Source organism: Balaenoptera borealis (genome assembly GCF_965194805.1).
Source record: "Balaenoptera borealis genome assembly, chromosome: 5".
NCBI lineage: Eukaryota > Metazoa > Chordata > Mammalia > Artiodactyla > Balaenopteridae > Balaenoptera > Balaenoptera borealis.
The window spans coordinates 68,311,662-68,332,415 of NC_138862.1; the positions used below are offsets into that span (position 1 = coordinate 68,311,662).

The 20,754-nt window shown below is 43.6% G+C and overlaps 2 protein-coding genes across 3 annotated transcripts in view; one reads left to right on the forward strand and one right to left on the reverse strand.

Annotated features, from left to right (window-relative positions):
• Positions 1 to 9,592, reverse strand: part of PARP9 (poly(ADP-ribose) polymerase family member 9) — a 31,320-nt gene extending 21,728 nt beyond the window's left edge. The window contains exons 1-4 of one of the 2 annotated variants that reach the window (XM_082394886.1): positions 9,489 to 9,592; positions 4,577 to 4,658; positions 3,731 to 3,764; positions 685 to 1,529 (exon numbers count right to left, since the gene is read on the reverse strand). In XM_082394886.1, coding sequence (XP_082251012.1) covers positions 685 to 1,529; positions 3,731 to 3,764; positions 4,577 to 4,591 — 894 coding nt within the window. In that variant the 5' untranslated portion in view covers positions 4,592 to 4,658; positions 9,489 to 9,592. The remainder of the gene's footprint in view (positions 1 to 684; positions 1,530 to 3,730; positions 3,765 to 4,576; positions 4,659 to 9,488) is intronic. The other variant, XM_082394887.1, reaches the window with a different exon arrangement.
• A 67-nt stretch (positions 9,593 to 9,659) lies between these two features.
• On the forward strand, positions 9,660 to 18,327 carry DTX3L (deltex E3 ubiquitin ligase 3L). Its single transcript, XM_082394908.1, has 5 exons — positions 9,660 to 9,864; positions 10,725 to 10,927; positions 13,181 to 14,716; positions 15,138 to 15,355; positions 16,198 to 18,327. Exons 1-5 carry the CDS (start codon positions 9,663 to 9,665, stop codon positions 16,265 to 16,267), a joined length of 2,229 nt encoding a protein of 742 aa, XP_082251034.1. The 5' UTR covers positions 9,660 to 9,662; the 3' UTR covers positions 16,268 to 18,327.
• The last annotated feature ends 2,427 nt before the right edge of the window (positions 18,328 to 20,754 follow it).

Sequence of the window (20,754 nt, forward strand, 5' to 3'; positions counted from 1 at the left end):
TGATCTGTCATTTTAACCACCCAGGCCTCTTCTCCTGCCAATTCATAACTATCATAACTTGAGATCAGATTTAAAACTCACATCTTCTGAAGTAATCCTTCTTGAGCTACTACACTCCACTCTTGTCACAAATGTATATACTCTTAAATACGAATTCACTTTGTATTAAGACTTTTTTGTTTATTATTGCTAGGTTGCTTTAGAAATGTTCAGATGGTTTGTCTCCCCAACGAGATTTTTCAAATAGAGAATCTTTTTACATAAAAAGAATAAAATAGATTTTAAGTTCCTCGGAATCAAAGATTGTTCTATTTCCTCATGGTGCCTAAGAATAATGGCAATAATAATGATAAATACTTATCACATGCCAAGTTTTATTCTAAGCAGTTTATGTGTATTGATTCCAACTCTAAGATATAAGTGCTATTATTATCCTTATTTTACAGATGAGGAAACTGAGGATCAAAAGGTAAAGTAATTTGATTCAGGTCACCCAGTTAGTAAGTGGCAAAGCTAGTATTGAAATCCAAATGGTCTGGCTCTGAAATCCATACTCTTAACCTTACTTAACAAGATGCTTTCTAAACCGTGTTTGAAATAGTATATGCTCAAAACATACTTGATAGGTAATAAACAGTTCAGGGATCCCCTTTGGTAGTGCAAGAGAATAAAACAAAGACTTACTTCCTGCATTTCAATGAGGCCCTGGACAATCTGGAGAGTCAGGTTGTTCGCAACCATAGTATTGAAAAGGTGGCTGGCTTCTTGACTCACCCGGGACCCCAGCTCGTTCCTCCCTAGGATGACTTCTGAAGCAGTTTTAAAGGCAGCAACAGTACGGTCCTCATTGCTTACCAGGTGAATTTCTTTCAAATTACTGGCTAGTTGCATGTTTTGGAAGTAACACTTGATAGTTTCCACAATGACCTGTGTACACCAATCCAGAGGGAACTGGAAAATCCCAGAGCTCAGGGCTGGAATCGCTACTGTCTTAGTGTACGCTCTACTATTGACAAAATCCAAAATATTTGTAATGGCTCTTTTCAGCTTACCGATACATTCCTGTCTATCCATTAACCCCCACCGAGGCCCAACAGCATGGATAATGAGTTTGCAGGGAAGCTTCCCTGCTCCTGTGATAGCTATGTCACCAGTTGGAATTTTGCCATGTAAGGAAATATATCTTCTGCTCTCCTCTTGGATTTCAAGGCCGCCAGCTTTCACAAGGGCCTGGGCCAGGCCTCCCCCATGCATGAGGTCTTCATTGGCTGCATTCACCACAGCGTCAACAGCATGTCTGGTGAGGTCATCCTTCCAGACAGATAACTCTAGCCTGGGCATCAGCATTTTTCTGAAGACTTGTCGAGACTCACTGTTACCTTCCTGGGCTGGAGAAACTAGGCTAAAGATACAGCTAAATTTATTCTGGAGGACTTCCCACAGCCGACTCTCATTATTTTTTAAAATTTTGAAGTCATTGTGATTAATGGAAATTTGCCGACTGTAGTTTTCTCTGAGAGTATCAATCTCTGGAAAAGGAGAGAAGATAAAAAATAAAGAAATGAGCAAGAGTTCCTTTGAAAAGAATGTAATTCTACTTCACACCAGGAGACTGAGCTTCTTCTGTGCAAAAGGAAAGATGAGCTTCCTCTAGGTCCCTTCCTGATTCTCCCTCTCACCTAGACCTGTAATTAGACCAAAGATATCCAAGAGTTTTCAATGGTAAGTCACCATAAAGTGCTTAGTCGTGTGCCTGGCATACAGTAAATATTCAATAAGTGGTAGCTACTATGATACAATGATGGTGGTTTAAAACTGTGCATATCAGGGCTCATAGATTTAAAAAATCTACATAAAAATGGCAAGTTTGGGAAGACCCATGCTTAAGGCACAAGTATTAGAAAGGACTTACTTATGAGTCAAAAATATGTGGAGGCTTTATTCATAACTCGTTTGCCTTTGTCAGTGTCTTGGCTTGGGTTCTCCTAGAAGCTGATTCTGAGGCAGGGGTTTGAGTGTAAGTTTATTTGGGAGGTTATCCCAGAAAACACCAGGGGTGTGGGATGGCAAGAGGAGAGTGGGAAAGTGAGACAGGGAAAGGAAAGAAATGAATAAAGGGGGTGTTACAAAGCAAATGAAGCTTAACTCCACAGGGGGACAGTTTAGACCATGTGTCTCAGCATTATATCACCAGAGGGGTAAAGGAGCTGGGATATTTATTCAGTTTTTATCAGTCATTGGTCGAGGATGCTCCTGGGTGCATAGTCCAGCACATGGGCGGGGCATTGACAATATGACAGTAAATAATTCTTCACCATACTCTAGTTTTGTAGCGCAATTTTGGTGGAATTAAAACTGATTGGCTAAAAATTATTTACTGCATGTGGCAGCAAGATGATGTGCTGCTCAGATCCCCCTTCAGTGAAGGGGGCAGTATGGTTAGCTGACAGCCTCCAGTTGTTAGTCCCTCAGGGCCCATCTCAGCCTTCCAACCCAGGTCACGCTATTCTCAGTGTGGCTCCCATCAATGGCTGAACAAGGCCATTGATGTCCAACGTGGGACTCCGCCAGTGAGCAACCTCAGGCTGGCAGAGTTGTTTTTTTTTTTTTTAATTAATTAATTAATTAATTAATTTTTGGCTGCATTGGGCCTTAGTCGCTGCACGTGGGCTTTTCTCTAGTTGCGGCGAGCAGGGGGCTACTCTTCGTTGTGGTACACAGGCTTCTCACTGCAGTGGCTTCTTTTGTTGCAGAGCATGGGCTCTAGGCGCACGGGCTTCAGTAGTTGTGGCTCGCGGGCTCTAGAGCGCAGGTTCAGTAGTTGTGGCGCACAGGCTTAGCTGCTCCACGGCATGTGGGATCTTCCTGGACCAGGGCTCGAAACTGTGTCCCCTGCATTGGCAGGCAGATTCTTAACCACTGCGCCACCAGGGAAGCCCGGGCTGGCAGAGCTTTGCCAGGTTTTCTTTACAGTCTGATGGCTCCACCTGCCCAATCCAGTTTCTTCTCTTTTCCTTTTACCTTCTGCATTCCTAACTCTATCTCCGTTTCCGCGTCCTGGAGAACCCGACCTGTGACAGTGCATTTCATGGGGTCTAAAGCATCATTATTATATGCCACTGAGAAAGGAAAAACGATGCCAACTAAACCTATCAGTGGGTAGAGAGTAGCCTTATTTCAGAGATGTGAAAAAAATGTGTGCCCTAAAATAGATTATAGTGTAGTAATTAATTATTTTTTACTTCAATTCCCATTTCTAATCTGAGCCACCTAGAAAGACCTCTGGTGGCCTCAATTACAATTACCTAAAAGCAGCAGCACATGAGTAGTCAGAGCCAACAGGCTTGTGCTTTGGTTGAAAATCTCAAGTGGGCCACCCAAGTTTAGGCAGGTTCCGTTTTGGCTCTTACAAGCCTTGTTGAGCAAGGAGACAATCAGTGGGTCACCTCTTATGAACAGTTTCAGTTCTAGGGCTGTGGTCAGAAGGGTCTCACATCTTGTGGGCAAAGGATAGGATCAACGGGAGCCCTAAGGAAACACATCTGCTGGTGCCACACTGCTTCCAAAGCAGTCCCCCTTCTGAGGCATATGCCCGGTCCCCACAAGGTCCTGCAGTCACGCACCTGAGCATCTGTGGGGGAGATAGTCTCCTCTGTACTCCCCTTTCTCCACTGAGGAAAGATAGGAGCAAAGATGTTCTGAGACAAGAGTGAGAGTGAGGTGATCCTACCTGATTTCTCATTGTAAGCTGCTGCTCCAACACCCTGTGAAAAGGGAGAGTGGTTTAAAAAAAATTGAGACTGAATGATTTACAGATTACTGATGACAAATACCGTTTCATAAACACAAAGCAACAGAAACCTTCCTAAGAACACTGGGTTTGAGGGGGAAGGGGAACACGTTTGTTTGTTTAATCAGTGTGCCTGAAATACTTGAAATACTAAATGTTCCAGCCAACACTGACTCTACCCCGCTTCCCTAGAGGCCAATGCACTCTTAATTCTGGATGGGATGAAGGGCTGGAGATTACCACTTGAAAAGGCTCAAAGGTCACAGACCAAAATGACCCAAAACTCTCAGGCAGGACTCCAATCTCCAAAGGTTTGTGGGGTTTCTCTAGACAGAACAGAAGACATAGGGACCTGAGCCTCATCAGCTACACCTCACCATCTACCACTTTCAATTGCTTATTTCGTGATACAAGCCTGAATGTGGAACTTTCAGGATAAACAAATGAGGTGCCTTTTCCCTAGTCCCTTATTTTTATTCCTCCTCCATCCTCCTCCTTCCCGCATTCTGCAAAAGCAGAATTGCTGAATGAGTAGAGAGAATAAAAATGATACTGAGGCGACATTTTACAAAAAATCACCCATGCTCATGTTGACTCTGTTGATTATACTAGCATATTCTTGAGTCCCCGTCTCTCGCATGGGGCAAGGAGAAAACTTTTACTGGGAGAGTAAAACCAAATAAGAATGCCAGTTATAACTGAAGACCCCAGATTTTTTGCTGTTACAGGAAGAACTATTCACGTGCTGATCAAAGTTTATTACTTATATACATTTATGCTTTTTACCTTGGAAAAGTCCATCCTCCAGGTCTCTGGGGTCTTTCAATGTTTACTCTGTTTTGCGTTTCCCAAATGTGGCGGCCCCCTTCTAGGAATGAATAGAAGGATGTAATATGATGAGCATCTTAGGGAATTTGGTGAGAACACACAACAGGAAGACTAAACAAGATTTCTGATCTTGAGTGATTTTTAATTTCATTGGTGAAGATGCACACATTGCTTTTGCTGCTGTTGTTACTGTTTACCCTCTATCCTTTACAGAGAGATTCAAAGAAGGGAAAAAACTGTATGGGCTACAGCAGGGACAGCTTTATGAGGAAGGTGAGGCTAGAGCCAGGCCTTAAAGGACGAAGCAGGCTTTTACATATTTAGAAGAGGAGGATGATACCAAATGGTAAAACTAAGCATAGCATTCAAAGAGCAATGAGGAAAAACCAGCCTATGAGTGAGTGAAGACCCCTGGAAGGGGTCCAAAGAGAGGGAACTGTGCTTATGCCTGTGGAGGATGTACGTTACTGAGTTTGTGATAAATAGCTCTGATCGAATTAGAAAGGGGATTGTCTGGATAAAAATCAGAGACCATGGCAAAACACATTTTAATAATTTTTCCTTCTAACAGGTAGGAATTAAAGACTGTGAATTTTGAGGAGAATAATAATAAAAATGCTTAAAGACACCGTTGCCCACACTTGTTTCCACATAGTCGCCTCTAGGCCTCTGAAATGATTTCTGATGCCTTTGCAATAGGAAAATTTTGTGCGACTCTCTACAGCATCAGAACACTATCATTCTTTCTTTTTTTTTTTCTCGGTAATATTTATTTATTTTATTTTTGGCTGCGTTGGTTCTTCATTGCTGCGCACGGGCTTTCTCTAGTTGCGGCCAGCAGTGGCTACTCTTCGTTGTGGTGCGCGGGCTTCTCAATGCAGTGGCTTCTCTTGTTGCGGAGCACGGGCTCTAGGCGTCTGGGGTCAGTAGTTGTCGCTCACGGTCTTAGTTGCTCCGCAGCATGTGGGATCTTCCTGGACCAGGGCTCGAACCCATGTGACCTGCATTGGCAGGAGGATTATTCTTACGTGTCAGGAAAAGCTGCAAGTCCAAGTATAATCCAAAAATGCAGGGAGAAGACGCATTTTTGCCTCCAGAGGGCACTGCTGTTTTCACAAAAGAAGGAAAACTGCCGCATCTGCTCCCACTGTGGGCTTCCAGTGGGTTTTTCTTTAGATGATGTTGCACTTGTTTTCTTTTTTCTTTTTTCTTTTTCATTATTAATTTTTATTGGAGTATGGTTGCTTTACAATGTTGTGTTAGCCTCCACTGCACAACGGAATGAATCAGCCATACATGTACAGATATCCCCTCCCTTTTGTACTTCCCTCCCATTTAGGTTACCACAGTGTATTAGGTAGAGTTCCCTGTGCTATACAGTATGTTCCCAGCGATTGTCTATTTTATACATGGTATCAATAATGTATAGGTGTCAATCCCAGTCTCCCAAGCCCTCCCTCCCCACCCCTTTCCCCCTTGGTATCCATACATTTGTTCTCTATGTCTATGTCTCTATTTCTGCTTTGCAAATAAGATCATCTATACCATTTTTCTAGATTCCACATATACGCTTTATTATACGATATTTGCTTTTCTCTTTCTGACTTAATTCACTCTGTATGACACTCTCTGGATCCATCCATGTCTCTACAAATGACCCAATTTTGTTCCTTTTTATGGCTGAGTAATATTCCATTCTATATATGTACCACATCTTCTTTTTCATTCCTCTGTTGATGGTAGGTTGCTTCCATGTCCTGGCTATTGTAGATAGTGTTGATATGAACATAGGGTGCATGTGTTTTTTTGAATTATGGTTTTCTCTGAGTATATTCTTGTTCAGACCAGGCTTCAAGGGCTCTGGGATAGACTTGGCAGTGGGGGATGACACTCTTTTAACCCCAAAGAAATTAGAAACAAGGAGCATATTGTCCAAAACATTCAATCTCTTCTATTTTATTTTAACAACAACAATAGCAACAAAAGCCTTCCCAGCTTTCCATCACTGGTTCCTACTATGTTCCTTTCTCTTCATGGGCAGCATGAAGGAGTTGGCTCTCCGTCCATCTGCCTGCTCAGCCCACTGCAGTCTGACTCCCAGCTCATCCCCAGCCCCCTCTGAAACTGCTCGTCAGTGTCTTCCACGTGGCTAACCCCAGTGGACTCTCTTCTGTCCTAATCTTTATTTGACCTCTCTCTATAGTTTCATTCTTCATTTCATTCTCTGATTCCTGAACCTCTGCTTTTTGGCTTCTCCTATACCATCTTCCCTTGGTTCTTTTGTTACCTCTCACTTTGCCTTTACAGACCTTTCCTCTGGATTCAGCCTCGGTCAACTATCCCAGGATTTTGTCAAGAGGCACGTCTCAGCTCATTCTGTACACCCTCAAAGGGTGATCTCATCCACTCTCACGACTTCAACTCACCAGCTGCAAATATGACTCCCACATCTGTATCTCTAGGCTATGGCTCTCCTAAGCCTCACTTTTCAAGACTACCTGAACGTCCCGTAGTCCCCTCAAACACAGCCTCTGCAAAACTGGACCCATGTTCTCCTCATCTCCACTCCCCGCACTGCTACCTACCCTCACCCAACCCCCTCCAAAATCCATGCTTTATCTCCTGGATTCCACAGCTTGGTAAATGATACACCATTTATCCACTCAAGTCAGAAATCTAGAATCTTCTGTCCCATATTCAACTCATCACTGGGTCCTGTCCACCTAAATCACTTTCAGATACAGCCCTACCCTCCTTGCCCATTGATACCACTTCACTTCACGGCCTCAGGGCCTCTTGCCTGAGCTATGGCAATACATTCTTTTTAAACATTTAAATGTACTTAATTTTATGTTTTATTGTTTGAATTGTTCAAATTTCGAAAGTATAAAAGGCTCCCTCCTACTCCCCTCACTAAATTCCCTTCCCAGAGGCAATCACTGTTATTAGCTTCTCCTGTGTCCTTCCAGAAGCATTTTTACACAAAAGAAGCATCTTTTTTTCCTCACAAAGAAGGCATTTATTTGAAAAGCACTCTCTGCTCAAAACCTTCAGCAGACTCCATCACCTATGTTAAAGATCAAGCTCTTCAGCCTGGCATTCAAGGGTCTCTCTGTCATATCAGTTTCCCAGCCTCCCCTTTACATACCCAATGCTCCGGCGGAATTACAGTGCTGCGAAATGGCACTACTCGATGTTCTCCAAACTCTCCTTCACCTCTGGGTCTTTGCCCTCATGGGGAGGAAGCTCTGGGACATCACCTTGGTCAGAGTGCTCTTCAGAGCCTGTGCCCATCCTCAAAAGGTAGCATGTTATACACACTGTTCTGCATCTTCCCTTTTCCATTTAATGTATGCTAGAGATCTTTCCATGTTAGCACATAGAGAGGGTCTTCCTTCTTTCTACTGCTCATTGCATTCCATTGCATAGATGCACTATAAGTTATTCAACTGCTAGTACCCCCTTTTATGGACACAAGGAGTTTCTAATCTTTTACTATTATAAAAAAGGCTGTAAAGAACAACTTAGTACATAGGTCACTACACACAGGTGCTAATCAATAAACAGGACAAATTCCTAGAAGTGGAACTGCAGAATAGGGATGTATATGCAGTCATAATTCTGATAGCACTGGCAAATTGCTCTTCATAAAGACTCACCCATTTCCAGTCTTACCAGCCACGTGCAAAAAAATCTTACCTCTGGCCTCTCCACCTCCATTCATCCCTGCGTGGAAATGTGTCCTTCACATGATTGTCAACACCAGCTTTCTAAAATGCACATCTGACATGTCACTCTCCTGCTTGCCCTGCCCACGAGCCTTCCATATCTCGTTACGATCTTGAAGAATTTTCACCGTCTAGAACTGTGCGGTCCAGTGTGGGTCATTAGCCACATTTAGCTCTTGAGCACTTGAAATGTGGCTAATCACAACTGAAAGGTGATGTAAATGTGAGATAAACACTGGATTGCAACGACTCAGGATGACAAAAAAGAATGTAAAATATCTCATTAATAAGTTTTTAACATTGATTACATGCCTAAATGGTTAATTTAGGATATAGTGAGCTAAATAACATAAAATTAAAATTAATTTCACCTGTTTGTACTTTAAAAATTATAGCTACTAAAAAAAATTAATATGTAGCTCACATTATATTTCTATTGGACAGCACTGATCTAGACCCTTCCTCTGTCATCTCCCTTACTCATCACAGCTTCCCAAGGCCTCAGTGTCCCCTCTGTGCTTCAGATACAGTGGTCTCTGTGCCTTTGATGCTCCCCATCCCTCCCTCTCCTCTCTTTTAAGATTCTTCTTCAAACTTCCTCTCGAGGCCTTCAAGAGATTTTGCTTCTTTAGTCACAAGTCTACCTCACCCTACCAGCAGGTGAGGTCAGGTGCCTCCCCTTTCACCTTTATTCCCTAGTACACAGGGCACAGCATGGAGTTCAGTATTGTTGGCCAAATCGAGAAATGAGAGCAGAAAAGCCCCAAGAGCCAGTCTAAAGCATAGCGTTAGAGAAGGTAACATGTGCTGTGTCACAACGCAGGTGAACAAATTCAAATTTTAAAAAAGTGTAGGTAAGTTTAACCTGAATTCAGAATGTGAATTACATTTCAGCTGCAAATAATAGTAACAACAGTAAGAGTTAAAAGGGAAAAAAAAAAAAAAAGGAATCACAAACTCAGGAGAAACTTTCTTTGACTTGAGCATCTGCCCAGCCTCCATCCTCACCAGGGGAGGCTTGGCCCTGGGCGCGTCTCTCGACCGCTTCTCCCCTGCCCGCTCCCCGCCCGAGTCCGCAGGAGAGGAGACCCGGGCGCCTCGGTGCCCCACCGCCCCGGGAACAGGGGACAGGACCTACTCACCCGGCAGTCCGCGGCAGGGAGGGCAGCGAAGAGAGGAGCGGGTGCGGCTCTGCCGGGAACCGAGAGTGATCTCCGGAAAAGCGAAACTGAAACTTTGCGCTCCAGGGCGGCGGGGCCGGACGCACCCCTGCCCGGGCCCGGCACAGCGGCGTCGCGAGTCGCGGCGCCATCCCCATGCGGAGAGCCATGGCTTCGAACCTCTGCCCGCCGTCCCCGCTGCTCGTGCGGGTGTCGCATCCCGGCACCCGCCTTACATGGAAGCTGGAAAAGTACTTCCAGAGCCGGGAGTCGGGCGGCGGGGAGTGCACCGTGCAGGCCCTGGACCGCAACGACCCCAACTCGGACATCTTCCGGGTGCAGTTCGTGCAAAGGGCGAGTGAGCTGCGGGCCCGGGCTGGGGGGCAACCACCGTCCCTGGGAAGAGGGGAGGGGTGGGGGGCTCCATGCAGACCCAGTTCAAGCTGACCTAGGAGAGAGGGCGGGAGAAAGTCTGGTGGGGGACAGGAACCAGGGGGTCCTGCTGGCAAGAGGCGCAGCCCCAGAGAGGAGGACAGTGCTCACAAGTCCCCAGTCTCTGACCTGGGCCGACTGCGCCTGAAAGTTGATACTTTGCAGTCTCCACGCCGTGACTCCTATTTCTCAGCTCTCAGAACACGCTTGCCACCCCCAGACGCCTGTCAGCCCTTGTCACTTAGGAATTTCACTTTTATGTTTTATATAATTATTCCACTGATTTGTTTTTAAGAATTCGAAAAGTTATATATGCTCACTATGGAAAAGGGAGAAAAGAATAAAGAAGAAAACCACCTGGAGAGAAACAATGTGAACATTTTGCTGTATTTCCTCCCAGCCTTTTCCTCTGAATGTCAGTAAACACATAGTAGCTGTAAAACTGAGTCTACACTTCTGATTCCTGCTGTTTTCACTTAACTCATAATGAGTGTCATTGAAATGGGGAACTGGCAACAGTTTCAGGAACATGACTTTCCTGAAACTGTTAATGAGTGGACGATATTCCATTATCATTAAGCTTTCCTTTCTACAGTAGAACTTCAGCTGCCTACTTTAGAGTTTGGAATAGCTCCCTCACCTTATCACCAACCCACCATTCCAGGACGCAGGGAGCTGCCCTTACTGGGAGGGTGCTGGGGCAAGGTACAGATGCATGAGTAAGAGGATTATTTGAAATTGCTCCCATTTCTATGTGTATGTATATATTTAATGTCTCCACTGAAGGTAAGGAGGGAGTGTTGAAGAAAGGAAAGCACCAAATTGTGGTTGCCAACAAACCTGTGACTGTTTTCCTGGAACCCAATGAAAATGCAGTAGAGAACACCAGGATGTCTTCTTTGACACAGTCACGAAAAGGGGCGAGGCCTGGTGAGAAGCATCCAAATGAAAAGGACATTTCTAGCATTGTGGATTCCTGTGTCCAGAAGGTGAGTATTGAAGGAGCTAGGTATGTTCCTGCAACTTCCTCTCCAGTCCAAGGACCATTTGCTGAGGATTTATTATGAGCCTGGCACTGTTGTAGACATTGGGACACAGAGGCGAACACAACAGACAGGTCCCTGCTGGGGATGGAGAGGTACATAGAAAGACAATAAGCAAGAAAACAAAATAAATAAAACCATTTCAGAGAGTGATACGTGCTAAGGAGAAAATATAATGGGGTTTTGCCTTAGAGAGTGACAGGGCCAGGGCAAGGAAGGAGAAGGAATCTGTGTTATTTCCGACCAGAAGTCAGAGTCTCTGAGGAGGTGACATTTGGCCTGAGACTTGAATGATGAGCGGGGACCAGCCATGCAGAGTCATTCGACAAATCAGTATCAACTGCCTACTACGTGCCAGGCACTGTCACAGGAGCTGAAGATCAACCAGGAACACAGCAGACCCTGCCCTCAGGGACCTTACATTCTAGTGAGGGAACCAGACAATAATACTAAACATATAGATACGGAATAAAATATCTGCCAGTGATAAATATCTGCTAGGAAGAAGAATAAAGCAGGATAAATGATAGTAACAGGACTACTATTTTAAATAGGATATCAGGAAAAACCTCTCAAATGAGGTGACCTCTGAGTAGAGACACAAATGAAGTAAGGGAGCTAGGTAAGTGGATTTCTAGGGGAAGAAGGTTCTAGGCAGAGGGAAAAAAACAAGTGTAAAGCTGACACCCCCCCTCCCCCTCTCCCCACACACATCCAGACAGGAGCTCACATCCTGAGCCCAAGAGCTTCAAAGAGGGAGACCAGCGTGGCTGGAGGGCAGAGAGCAAGAGAGAGAGTGAGAGAGGAACTTGGAGAGGTACCTAGAAGTCAGGTCTTTGAGGGATAAAGGTTAGGACTTTGGATTTTAACTGAAATGTTAAGAGATTCCTTAGATGGTTTTAAGCAGGGGAATAGAGTGATCTGGTTCACACTTCTGCAGGATCACTCTGGCTGCTGTGTGGAGAACAGAATCTAGGAAGAGGCTGAAGTGGAAGGTCAGAGTCCAGTTAGGAGGGGTTGCAGTGAGCCAGGTGCAAGATGACAATGGCTTGGACTCTGGGTGGTCCTGATGGAGGTGTGAGAAGTGGCTGGATTCAGGAAACATTTTGAAGATCTAGAGGAAGGATGTTATATGCAGAGGAAATAGCTTGTGCAAAGACCTCGAGGGAGAACAAAACATTAGGAATCTTGCTTTTATATTACATTCAATTTGCCTCTGTCCTTTTTCGCCTAATCTGGTGTTTGTCTTATACTTGAGCTTCTAAAGGCCAGGGTTTAGAGGGCCCAGCAACACTGCATGCAGTTAGGGGGTTAGTTTTGTTTTGTTTTTTAAAAAGAGAAAAAAAGAAAGAAGGATGAGGGCAGAAGAGAAAAAACAATAATAGGAAAAAACATCACCCTCAGATTTATGGCTCCCTCCCAGGCTCACACTCTTCAGTGAGAAACATAGCAGTTTACCCAGAAAGTCGAACGAAGTGCCTTCCCTCTGCCCTACTCCCCAAGGTCAAAGCAATAGTGGCAGCTCTAGAATCCAGACTTCCTGGCCATGGAACTTTTTTTTTATTTAATAAATTTATTTATTTATTTATTTATTTATGGCTGCATTGGGTCTTCGATGCTGCACGTGGGCTTTCTCTAGTTGCGGCGAGCGGGGGCTACTCTTCATTGCAGTGTGTGGGCTTCTCATTGCGGTGGCTTCTCTGTTGCGGAGCACGGGCTCTAGATGCGCAGGCTTCAGTAGCTGTGGCACGTGGGCTCAGTAGCTGTGGCTTGCAGGCTCTAGAGCGCAGGCTTAGTAGTTGTGGCACACGGGCTTAGTTGCTCCGTGGCATGTGGGATCTTCCCGGACCAGGGCTCAAACCCATGTCCCCTGCATTGGCAGGCGGATTCTTACCCACTGCATCACCAGGGAAGCCCCATGGAACTTTTAAAAATGTTAGTGCCCAGGCTCTACATTTACATCAGAATCTCTGGAGATGTGCTTGGGCCTTGGTTTTGTTTTTGTTTTTTTTTTCTCCCCAGGCTATTCTAATGTACAGACAGGGCTGGGTGCCTCTGGGTTGTAGTACATTGCATGCTTTGCAAAAAGGATTTGAAAGAAGTCACGGCGGTTATTTCTCTAGTCTCTAGACATTCTCCTGAGAGGAACGTAGACCTGGATGTCTAATAGATTTTATTTGTTCCCTTTTAAAATTTCAGATCTTTCTTACTGTCACGGCTAAACTGAACTGTCACCTGTTCTCTAAAGAGCAGAGGGAACACATCGCCATTCTCTGCCCCAATGTCGAACGAGTGAAGGGCCATGAAGGAATTGAGAAAGTGCGCGGTGACTTCAGAGATATTGAAAAAATACATGGCTTCTTGAGTGAACACCTCCTGGAAAAGGAGCAGAAACGAGAATCTTCCCCTTTGACAACAGAGAGGGAGCCGCTCCATCAGCAGGACGGGAACAGCTGTGTTTCTCCCTCTGAACCAAAAACCAGGTCGGAAGAAAAAAACAACGGTTTTGAAGTTCCCTTGGCTCTCTTTGAATACTTCACATACACCTGCCCTGATAAAATATACTCAATAGAGAAAAGATTTGGTACAAAAATAAAAAGTCAGAAGAGTTCTCCGAATATAGTCTATTTAGACTTCACCTCAAGTCAATCAGGTAACCTCGAAGCAGCTCGCGAGTCTTTTGTCAGAGAATTTCAGAAGAGTGTGGAGATGCTGAAGCAGGAATGCGTTGCTCTGGCAGACAGTGAGCAGGCACACAAAATCAAACAGGAATTAAATCACCAGTTTACAAAGCTCCTCATAACGGAGAAGGGAGGAGAATTAACTCTCCTTGGGACCGCAGATGACATTTCAGCTGCCAAACATTTTCTTGCCTCACAAATCTCTGAAAGTCTTCCCAAGGCGCCTGTGAAAATAGTGACTCCCAAGCACATGATGAATGGAATTGAGGTTGACACTGCTCACTATAAGCTTTTAGAAGCAGAGTTACTCCAGGAGATATCACAGATAGAAAAAAAGTATGACACTCAAAGTAAGGTTTTGAGAACAAGTCAGAAAATCTGCATTCTATTTGAACCTAAAACCAAGGAGTTAGATCTATCTGTGCATGCTTATTCAAGTTTCATCGATGCCTATCAACATGTCTCATGTCAGATTGTGAGAGAAGTTCTTTTGCTGAAACTTTTGGGCAAGGAGACAAAGCACTTACATGGGACCAAGTTCTCTGATGACTTTCGAAAAAGGCATCCAAATATAGACTTTGTGCTAAATCAAGAGTCAATGACTTTGATTGGGTTGCCAAATCACCTTACAAAGGCAAAACAGTATGTCTTAAACAGAGGGGGAATGTCTCCATTAGCTAGAGAGAAATGGAATGAAACACCCACGGACACTGATAGTAATGATTCAAAAACAGCTTCACCAACATTGCAGCGCTCTGCCAGTTCTGAGGTGTCAGAAGTGGACAAGGAAAAGGACATATGTACCATCTGTTTGAACACCATTAGCAACAGAAAAGTGCTCTCAAAGTGCAAGCATGATTTCTGCAGCCTTTGTATCAACAAAGCCTTGTCATATAAGCCAGTCTGTCCTTTGTGCCAGACTTCCTATGGTGTCCAGAAAGGGAATCAGCCAGATGGAAACATGTATGTCATTTTCAAAAGAGACTCACTTCCAGGTTATGAATCCTGTGGCACCATTGTGATTACTTACAGTATTGAAGAAGGCATACAAACAGTAAGTGTTCCTGAGGTCCATGGGTTTCTTTCCAGTATGCTGGGATTACCAGAGCAACAGGGACTGTTACCAATTAGACAGTGGATTTCCCAGGTAGTTATCTCCATGGTCATATGCAAGGATTTTAAATGCTGATACAGCTAACAATGTTTACGTATAATTTAGGTATCTTTTGTGTCTATTAAGGCAGAGAAAGGGTGGGTGGTGATTGTGCGCTGGAGTGGGGGAAGTCAGGAAGGTGGATAGTGTTCCCAGCATGAACTTGGGGAAAGAGGAGAAATATGAATTATATGGAGAACGTGAGCAAACCTTGAATACTTTTGTTGATTTTTGTTTGCTCTATATGCATATGAACACATCTACACATATAGTAAAATTCTGACACAATGTTTTCATGTGACATTTTCTTGCCTTCATATAGAAAGAGCACCCAAACCCAGGAAAGAGATTTTCTGGAATATGTCGAACTGCATACTTGCCTGATAACAAGGAAGGAAATGAGGTTTTGCATCTGCTTCGTAGGGCCTTTGACCAAAAACTGATTTTCACAGTGGGAGACTCTCGAGCATTAGGAGTCTCAGATGTCGTTACGTGGAATGATATCCACCACAAAACGTCCAGGTTTGGGGGACCAGAAAGGTGAGAAGCTTTTGAAACAGAATGGCTGCTAAACAGAATTTAGAGGTCGTAAAACATGGTGATTTGAGGATGTGACTGTAAGGAGACAGTTTCTAGCAGTGGGATTGGATGCAGTATTTTGACAGATGCTCATTTGGGGTGATCATCTCAAAGATAGAAAGATTGGTTCCTATGACCTTCTACCCTCCCAACCACAAAGTGTCATACAGTTAATAAATTTTGCATCAGTGGGCAGCAGATCTTCAGAATCCAAGATGAATGGAATCTAAGGTGATTTAATTTGGGGTTTCATGTCTATTTGAAGGGTAGATCCTACGAATGTTATTTACTTCGTCTTCTTTTAAGATCACCCTTTCTTCTACCCTCCCCTCCCATGAGTCCATAGAGATCCTAAATTCACTTGGCTAACAGAACTCTAGAAAAAGTCTTACTTAATGGAGATGGAAGTTGTATTATGGGCAATCCAATTACTCTTTATGAAATTCAGATAGAATACCTCAGACCCTTAATATTCAAAAAGGAATACATCTTAAGACTTAATTTCCCAAATTTGAAAATCTTCCTGTAGCAAAATGATTGCCCTCCATAAAAATATAGTATATTATAACTTTATAAGAGTCATTGCTAACCATGAGCTGAAAATTGAAGTCTTGTTGGAAGGCAGATCCTGGGCAGACAGCTAGGCCTACTCACTAGCGAAATGACTCACATCAGCACACTTACAAATCAGCCTTCAGGATTGCTTGTGAATATTTGCAACACTGAATGTTAATGCCAGGGACCTACTGTACAGATTCTTTAAAACCATCTGTGATGAAGCTAAGGGCCTTTTTCTTCTGCAGGTATGGCTACCCTGATCCTGACTATCTGAAACGTGTCAAACAGGAGCTGAAAGATAAAGGAATTGAGTAAGAAGAGTATTGGAAGGAAAAGTTGAGCCAAGCTTGCAAAAGGCACAGTTGAAGAAGCAGAGTAAATTCTAATCTAAATCCTTATGTAAAAACACCTTTAAAATTGTTTCATCTCAAGAAGTGGTTTGTGGGGAATTCCCCAGTGGTGCAGGGGTTAGGACTGCGAGAGCTTCCACTGCAGGGGGCACAGGTTCGATCCCACGGTTGGGGAACTAAAATCCTGGCTGCACAGCCAGAAAAAAAAAAAAAAAAAAAAAAAAAGACGTGCTTTGTGTAAGAGTAAGAATCTGCTGGTCTGTCATTTCTGGAGTGTTACATTTTCTGGAAGATAAAAGCCCCGGAGATCTGTGTAATCTTGCTGCAGAGGTAGTGTGCCTCATTCTCGTGTCATCCTTGTGGAGGCTAGAGGGGTGGAGTGCTGTGGATGTGAAATCATCTTCTGTGTTGTTCAACTGAAGTACCAGCTGTCAGTGGATCCTCCTTTTATCGCCATCTCTCGGGTAGTCCTTCAGTTTTGTCTGTTTGCTCTTTGAGCCCTACCCTAAAAGTAAAACCCTAATGTGAAGGGTGGTCGGGTGGGAGGAGGGCTTTGGTTATGCAAAATTAGAGACCTACGTTCCCCTCCCTGCCCCATGGCCAGAGGAGTGGCCAGGACAGAGCCTGAGCAACCTTGGTAATAAAGGGAATAAGGCTGTTATTTTTGACAACACAGAGCCTGGTGAACAGTTGGTGCTTAATAAATGTTTGCTGCCTGACTCAAGTTGCTAGTAACCCCGCAGAGAAACATGTTCCTTAAATCTTTGGCAGAGGCAGGAGTAAGGAAGACAGCTCTGGAGTCCTCACCACTTATTTGGGAAACGGAGTTTCTTACTCCAGAACTTGTGGCCTCTGAACTCTGACCGGCCTCTAACTTTGTCCTTGCTCCCTGCTGATTCTTATAACCTGCCATATGGTGTGCGCTTCCCCTGCCCTAGTAATGCTACGCATCTCTGAACATTTTTCCCTCTGGATATTATTGTACTTTTATGTATACCCCACTTGCAGTTTTAACAGATAAATCACAGGAATCTCCACAGACTCTCATTTTCTCATGAGAAAAATGAGAAAAAACCCTTTTCCTCCCTTTTGCTAAGTCCTACCACGTCATGCTTTCTCCCTTAAAATATGTCTCCCTAATAATGTCTGGACAGAGAAAAGACTAGAGTCGTGCCTACCATAAGGAATACGGACATGTCAAAATTTACTTTTAAATGGTTCCTCAAGTCAGAAGAAAGTTTTAACAGCAAACTATCTCGTTATCCATGTCCCAGCCTCTCTCCAAAAATGATGAAAGAGATGTCATTTTCTTTTCCTAAAGATACGTGTACACACAGTCTTCTTGGTCAGACAGTAATAGTTAATATTGTGTACTTATTTTGTCCCCTTTATAAGAGCTTTATATCTGTGTGATTGATACTATTGGTATCCCCATTTCATAACTGAGAAAACTGATGCACAGAGAGGATAAGTACCTTGACAACGGTCACATAATTAATAAGCAGAAGTTCTGGGATTCGAAGGAGTTAGTCTGGCTCCAAGGCTTCTGTGCCCTAGAGCTGTACTGTCTCCTACAGGGGTCTTTTCCTCCATGGAGGAAGCTGAGGCGTTCCCACTATTCTGAGCTTCTCTCAGAAATGGATTCCTGCCCAGTGCTCAAGGCAGATTTCCTCTGAGGAATTCCTGTTTGAAGAACTTGAAAAACCAGAATCTTTTTCTTTGTCCGGAGAGTTGAGGAAGTTTAAGGTAAATGATATGTCTTTTTTAAAAAAATCAGATTAGACATTTAGTTTTTGGTGATTCATTAAAGTCTTAGAGTTATGATTGTTTTGTATCTATGGATATTTTAGCTAAATTTGCTTCATAAAAGCAAAAGTTTGGTCCCTGCTAAGGGCTGGATCCTTGATTGCAACGTGTACGCAAGTTTCATAGTGTGGTTTGTGAGCCTTTGGATTACTGCTTTTGCTCTGTGGAAGGTATTATCATTGATATCTGCTATAAATAAAGTTATATCCATTTTAGGAACAGATTGCGTTCCTTCCCACTTCTTTTTTCTTTTTCCTTAGGTTTAGATTCTGGGTGTTTCCTACAATACATACAGTGTACAACATACCATGTGGGCAGATGTCTTTGCTTGATTTTGTGTGTAGCTGTTGCTAAACAGTATCACAGTAGAACTTTACTATTGACTTCACTGCTGCCACGTTCAGCTGTAAAAATCACATTTCTTAGTATTTTTCCTCCTTAACACATAGGTTACTACAAAGGTAAAGGTAGACTGCAGGTTTCATCTCTTCTCTCCTTTTAGAGAAAGCATACATAATAACCCATCAAACTACACTTGCCCCTCCTTGCTGCAAGAGTTTTTGTTTCACCTTTCTAGCATTAGTGCTGGATTACTGAAATGGCTCACTAGGCCCCAGCAAATTAGGGCACCTTTTTCTCCAAAGAAAAAAAGAGAATTACAAATAATATTGAGATATTTGATGTCTCCCTAAAGATAGTAAGTTTCTGCATCCAATTTCAACGTGTGGGATTTTCCCCCATACATCCAAGCAATCCAACACCAGCTGAGTGTCCTACAGTTCAACTCAATTCTGACACTTTCTACCTGGGGATAGCATCAGATTCCAGAGGTAAGGGCTCAGCCCCACAAGACTGCCCTCCAGTTCAGGTGCCAATTGCAAGTCCAGATTGTTCTTGTGCTTCTGACCGAATGGCTATAAAATCAGAGGTTCCCATGACCCCCTCCTTGGGTTCAAGTAATTTGCTAGAGCAGCTCACAGAACTCAGGAAACCAGGTTACTCACTAGATTACTGGTTTACTATAAAATGATATAACTCAGGAACAGCCGTATGGAAGAGATGCATATGGGGAAAGGGCATGGAGCTTCCAGGTGCTCCACAAAACCAAGCAGAACCCTGTGGGGCTCTCCTGGGTACGAAAGCCTTTCTGTGCCCCCCATTTCTTGTTTGTAGGAAAAAGGTTTCAGCCTCCTAGACCTTCCCTGAGTTCCAAAGGGCAGATTCAAACAGTTACTAATTAGAGGAGTGAGGGAATGCAGAAACAAAGGAAAGGCAGTCAAGAAGCAATAATGCAGCAATGGGCAGGCTCCTGGTTCCTCCTCAAGGGACATACATAACAATCTGATACATATCTCTGTCCACAAAAATAATCAGTAAACAATTTATAATAGGAATAGAAAAGAGTTTTATCTGAGCCAAACTGAGGACTATAGCCCAGAAGACAGCCTCTCAGATAACTCTGAGACCTGCTCTGGAGAAGCATGGTTTTCAGCACAGTTTTATGTCTTGTCAGAACAAAGAACATCAAACAAGTCAGGGATACATTCCTTCAAGGTTTCAAAAACAAAACCAAAAAAATCCAAAAAACAGATCAGGACGTACACAGCAAGTAGTATGGCTTTGGCACCTGGGAAGGTATTCTCATCATCAAAGGAGTACCAGCATTGGCATCCCAGGAAGGGAGGCATTTAATCTTTATTTTTAACATGGGCATTCTTTACTTCTGGTCAATGCACCCTCTTCTTTAATAATTAAAGCAGATGTACAATGTATGTTTGATAGGCCACAAGCTGGCTGTTCTAGTTAGCATAAAATTCAAGTTAACTCATGTATAAGCCAAAATGACTTCCCTTTACATCAACATGTGAAAATTTCTTTTATCATCTCTGAGTTCTTCTACAGGAACTAAGGTCCCCACCCAGGTGGAGGATGGTAACTTCAGGCTGAAAACAAGCATGTGGACTTCAGACTGGTTGGAACCAGACAGCTGATGATTGAGATTCCAGGAACACCACCCAGTTACCTCCCCACCAAACCATCAGAGGGAGGTCACACACCCTGCAGGTCTCTCCCCAACCCAATTTTGCCTATAAAAACTCTTCCCCCAAAACCATCAGGGAATTCGGGTCTTTTAAGCATGAGCCGTCCATTCTCCTTTCTTGGCCCTGCAATAAACCTTTCTCCATTCCAAACTCCAACATTTCAGTTTGTTTGGCCTCAGTGTGCATCTGGCACATGAACTTCAGTTGGACAACAGCCACTCTCCCCAAATCTCCAAGTGAATTGAACCCCAGAAGCTCTTCAAACCCCGTCCTTTTGGATTTTTATGTAGGCTTAAAAACATAGACATGACTGATTAAGTCGTTGGTCATTGGTGATTGGACTCAATCTCCAGTCCCTCTCCTCTCCCTGGACTGAAAGTTCCAACCCTCTAATCAGGGTTGGTTTCTCTGGCAACCAGCCCCCAACCTTAGGTGCTTCCCCAAAGTCACCTCCTTAACATAACAAAAGACACCCTTTTCACTCTCTGCACTGAGGAAATTTCAAGGGTTTTAGGAGCTCAGTGCCAGAAATGGGGATGAAGACCAAACATATATATTTTTTTTTAATTAATTTATTTATTTTTGGCTGTGTTGGGTCTTCGTT

Excerpts from the sequence above, each read along its gene's own strand:
- DTX3L (XM_082394908.1), top strand. The coding sequence starts at position 9,663 with ATGCGGAGAGCCATGGCTTCGAACCTCTGCCCGCCGTCCCCGCTGCTC. Across the intron at positions 10,928-13,180 it reads TGGATTCCTGTGTCCAGAAG|ATCTTTCTTACTGTCACGGC; the intron begins GTGAGTATTGAA and ends TTAAAATTTCAG. Across the intron at positions 14,717-15,137 it reads TTGAAGAAGGCATACAAACA|AAAGAGCACCCAAACCCAGG; the intron begins GTAAGTGTTCCT and ends GCCTTCATATAG.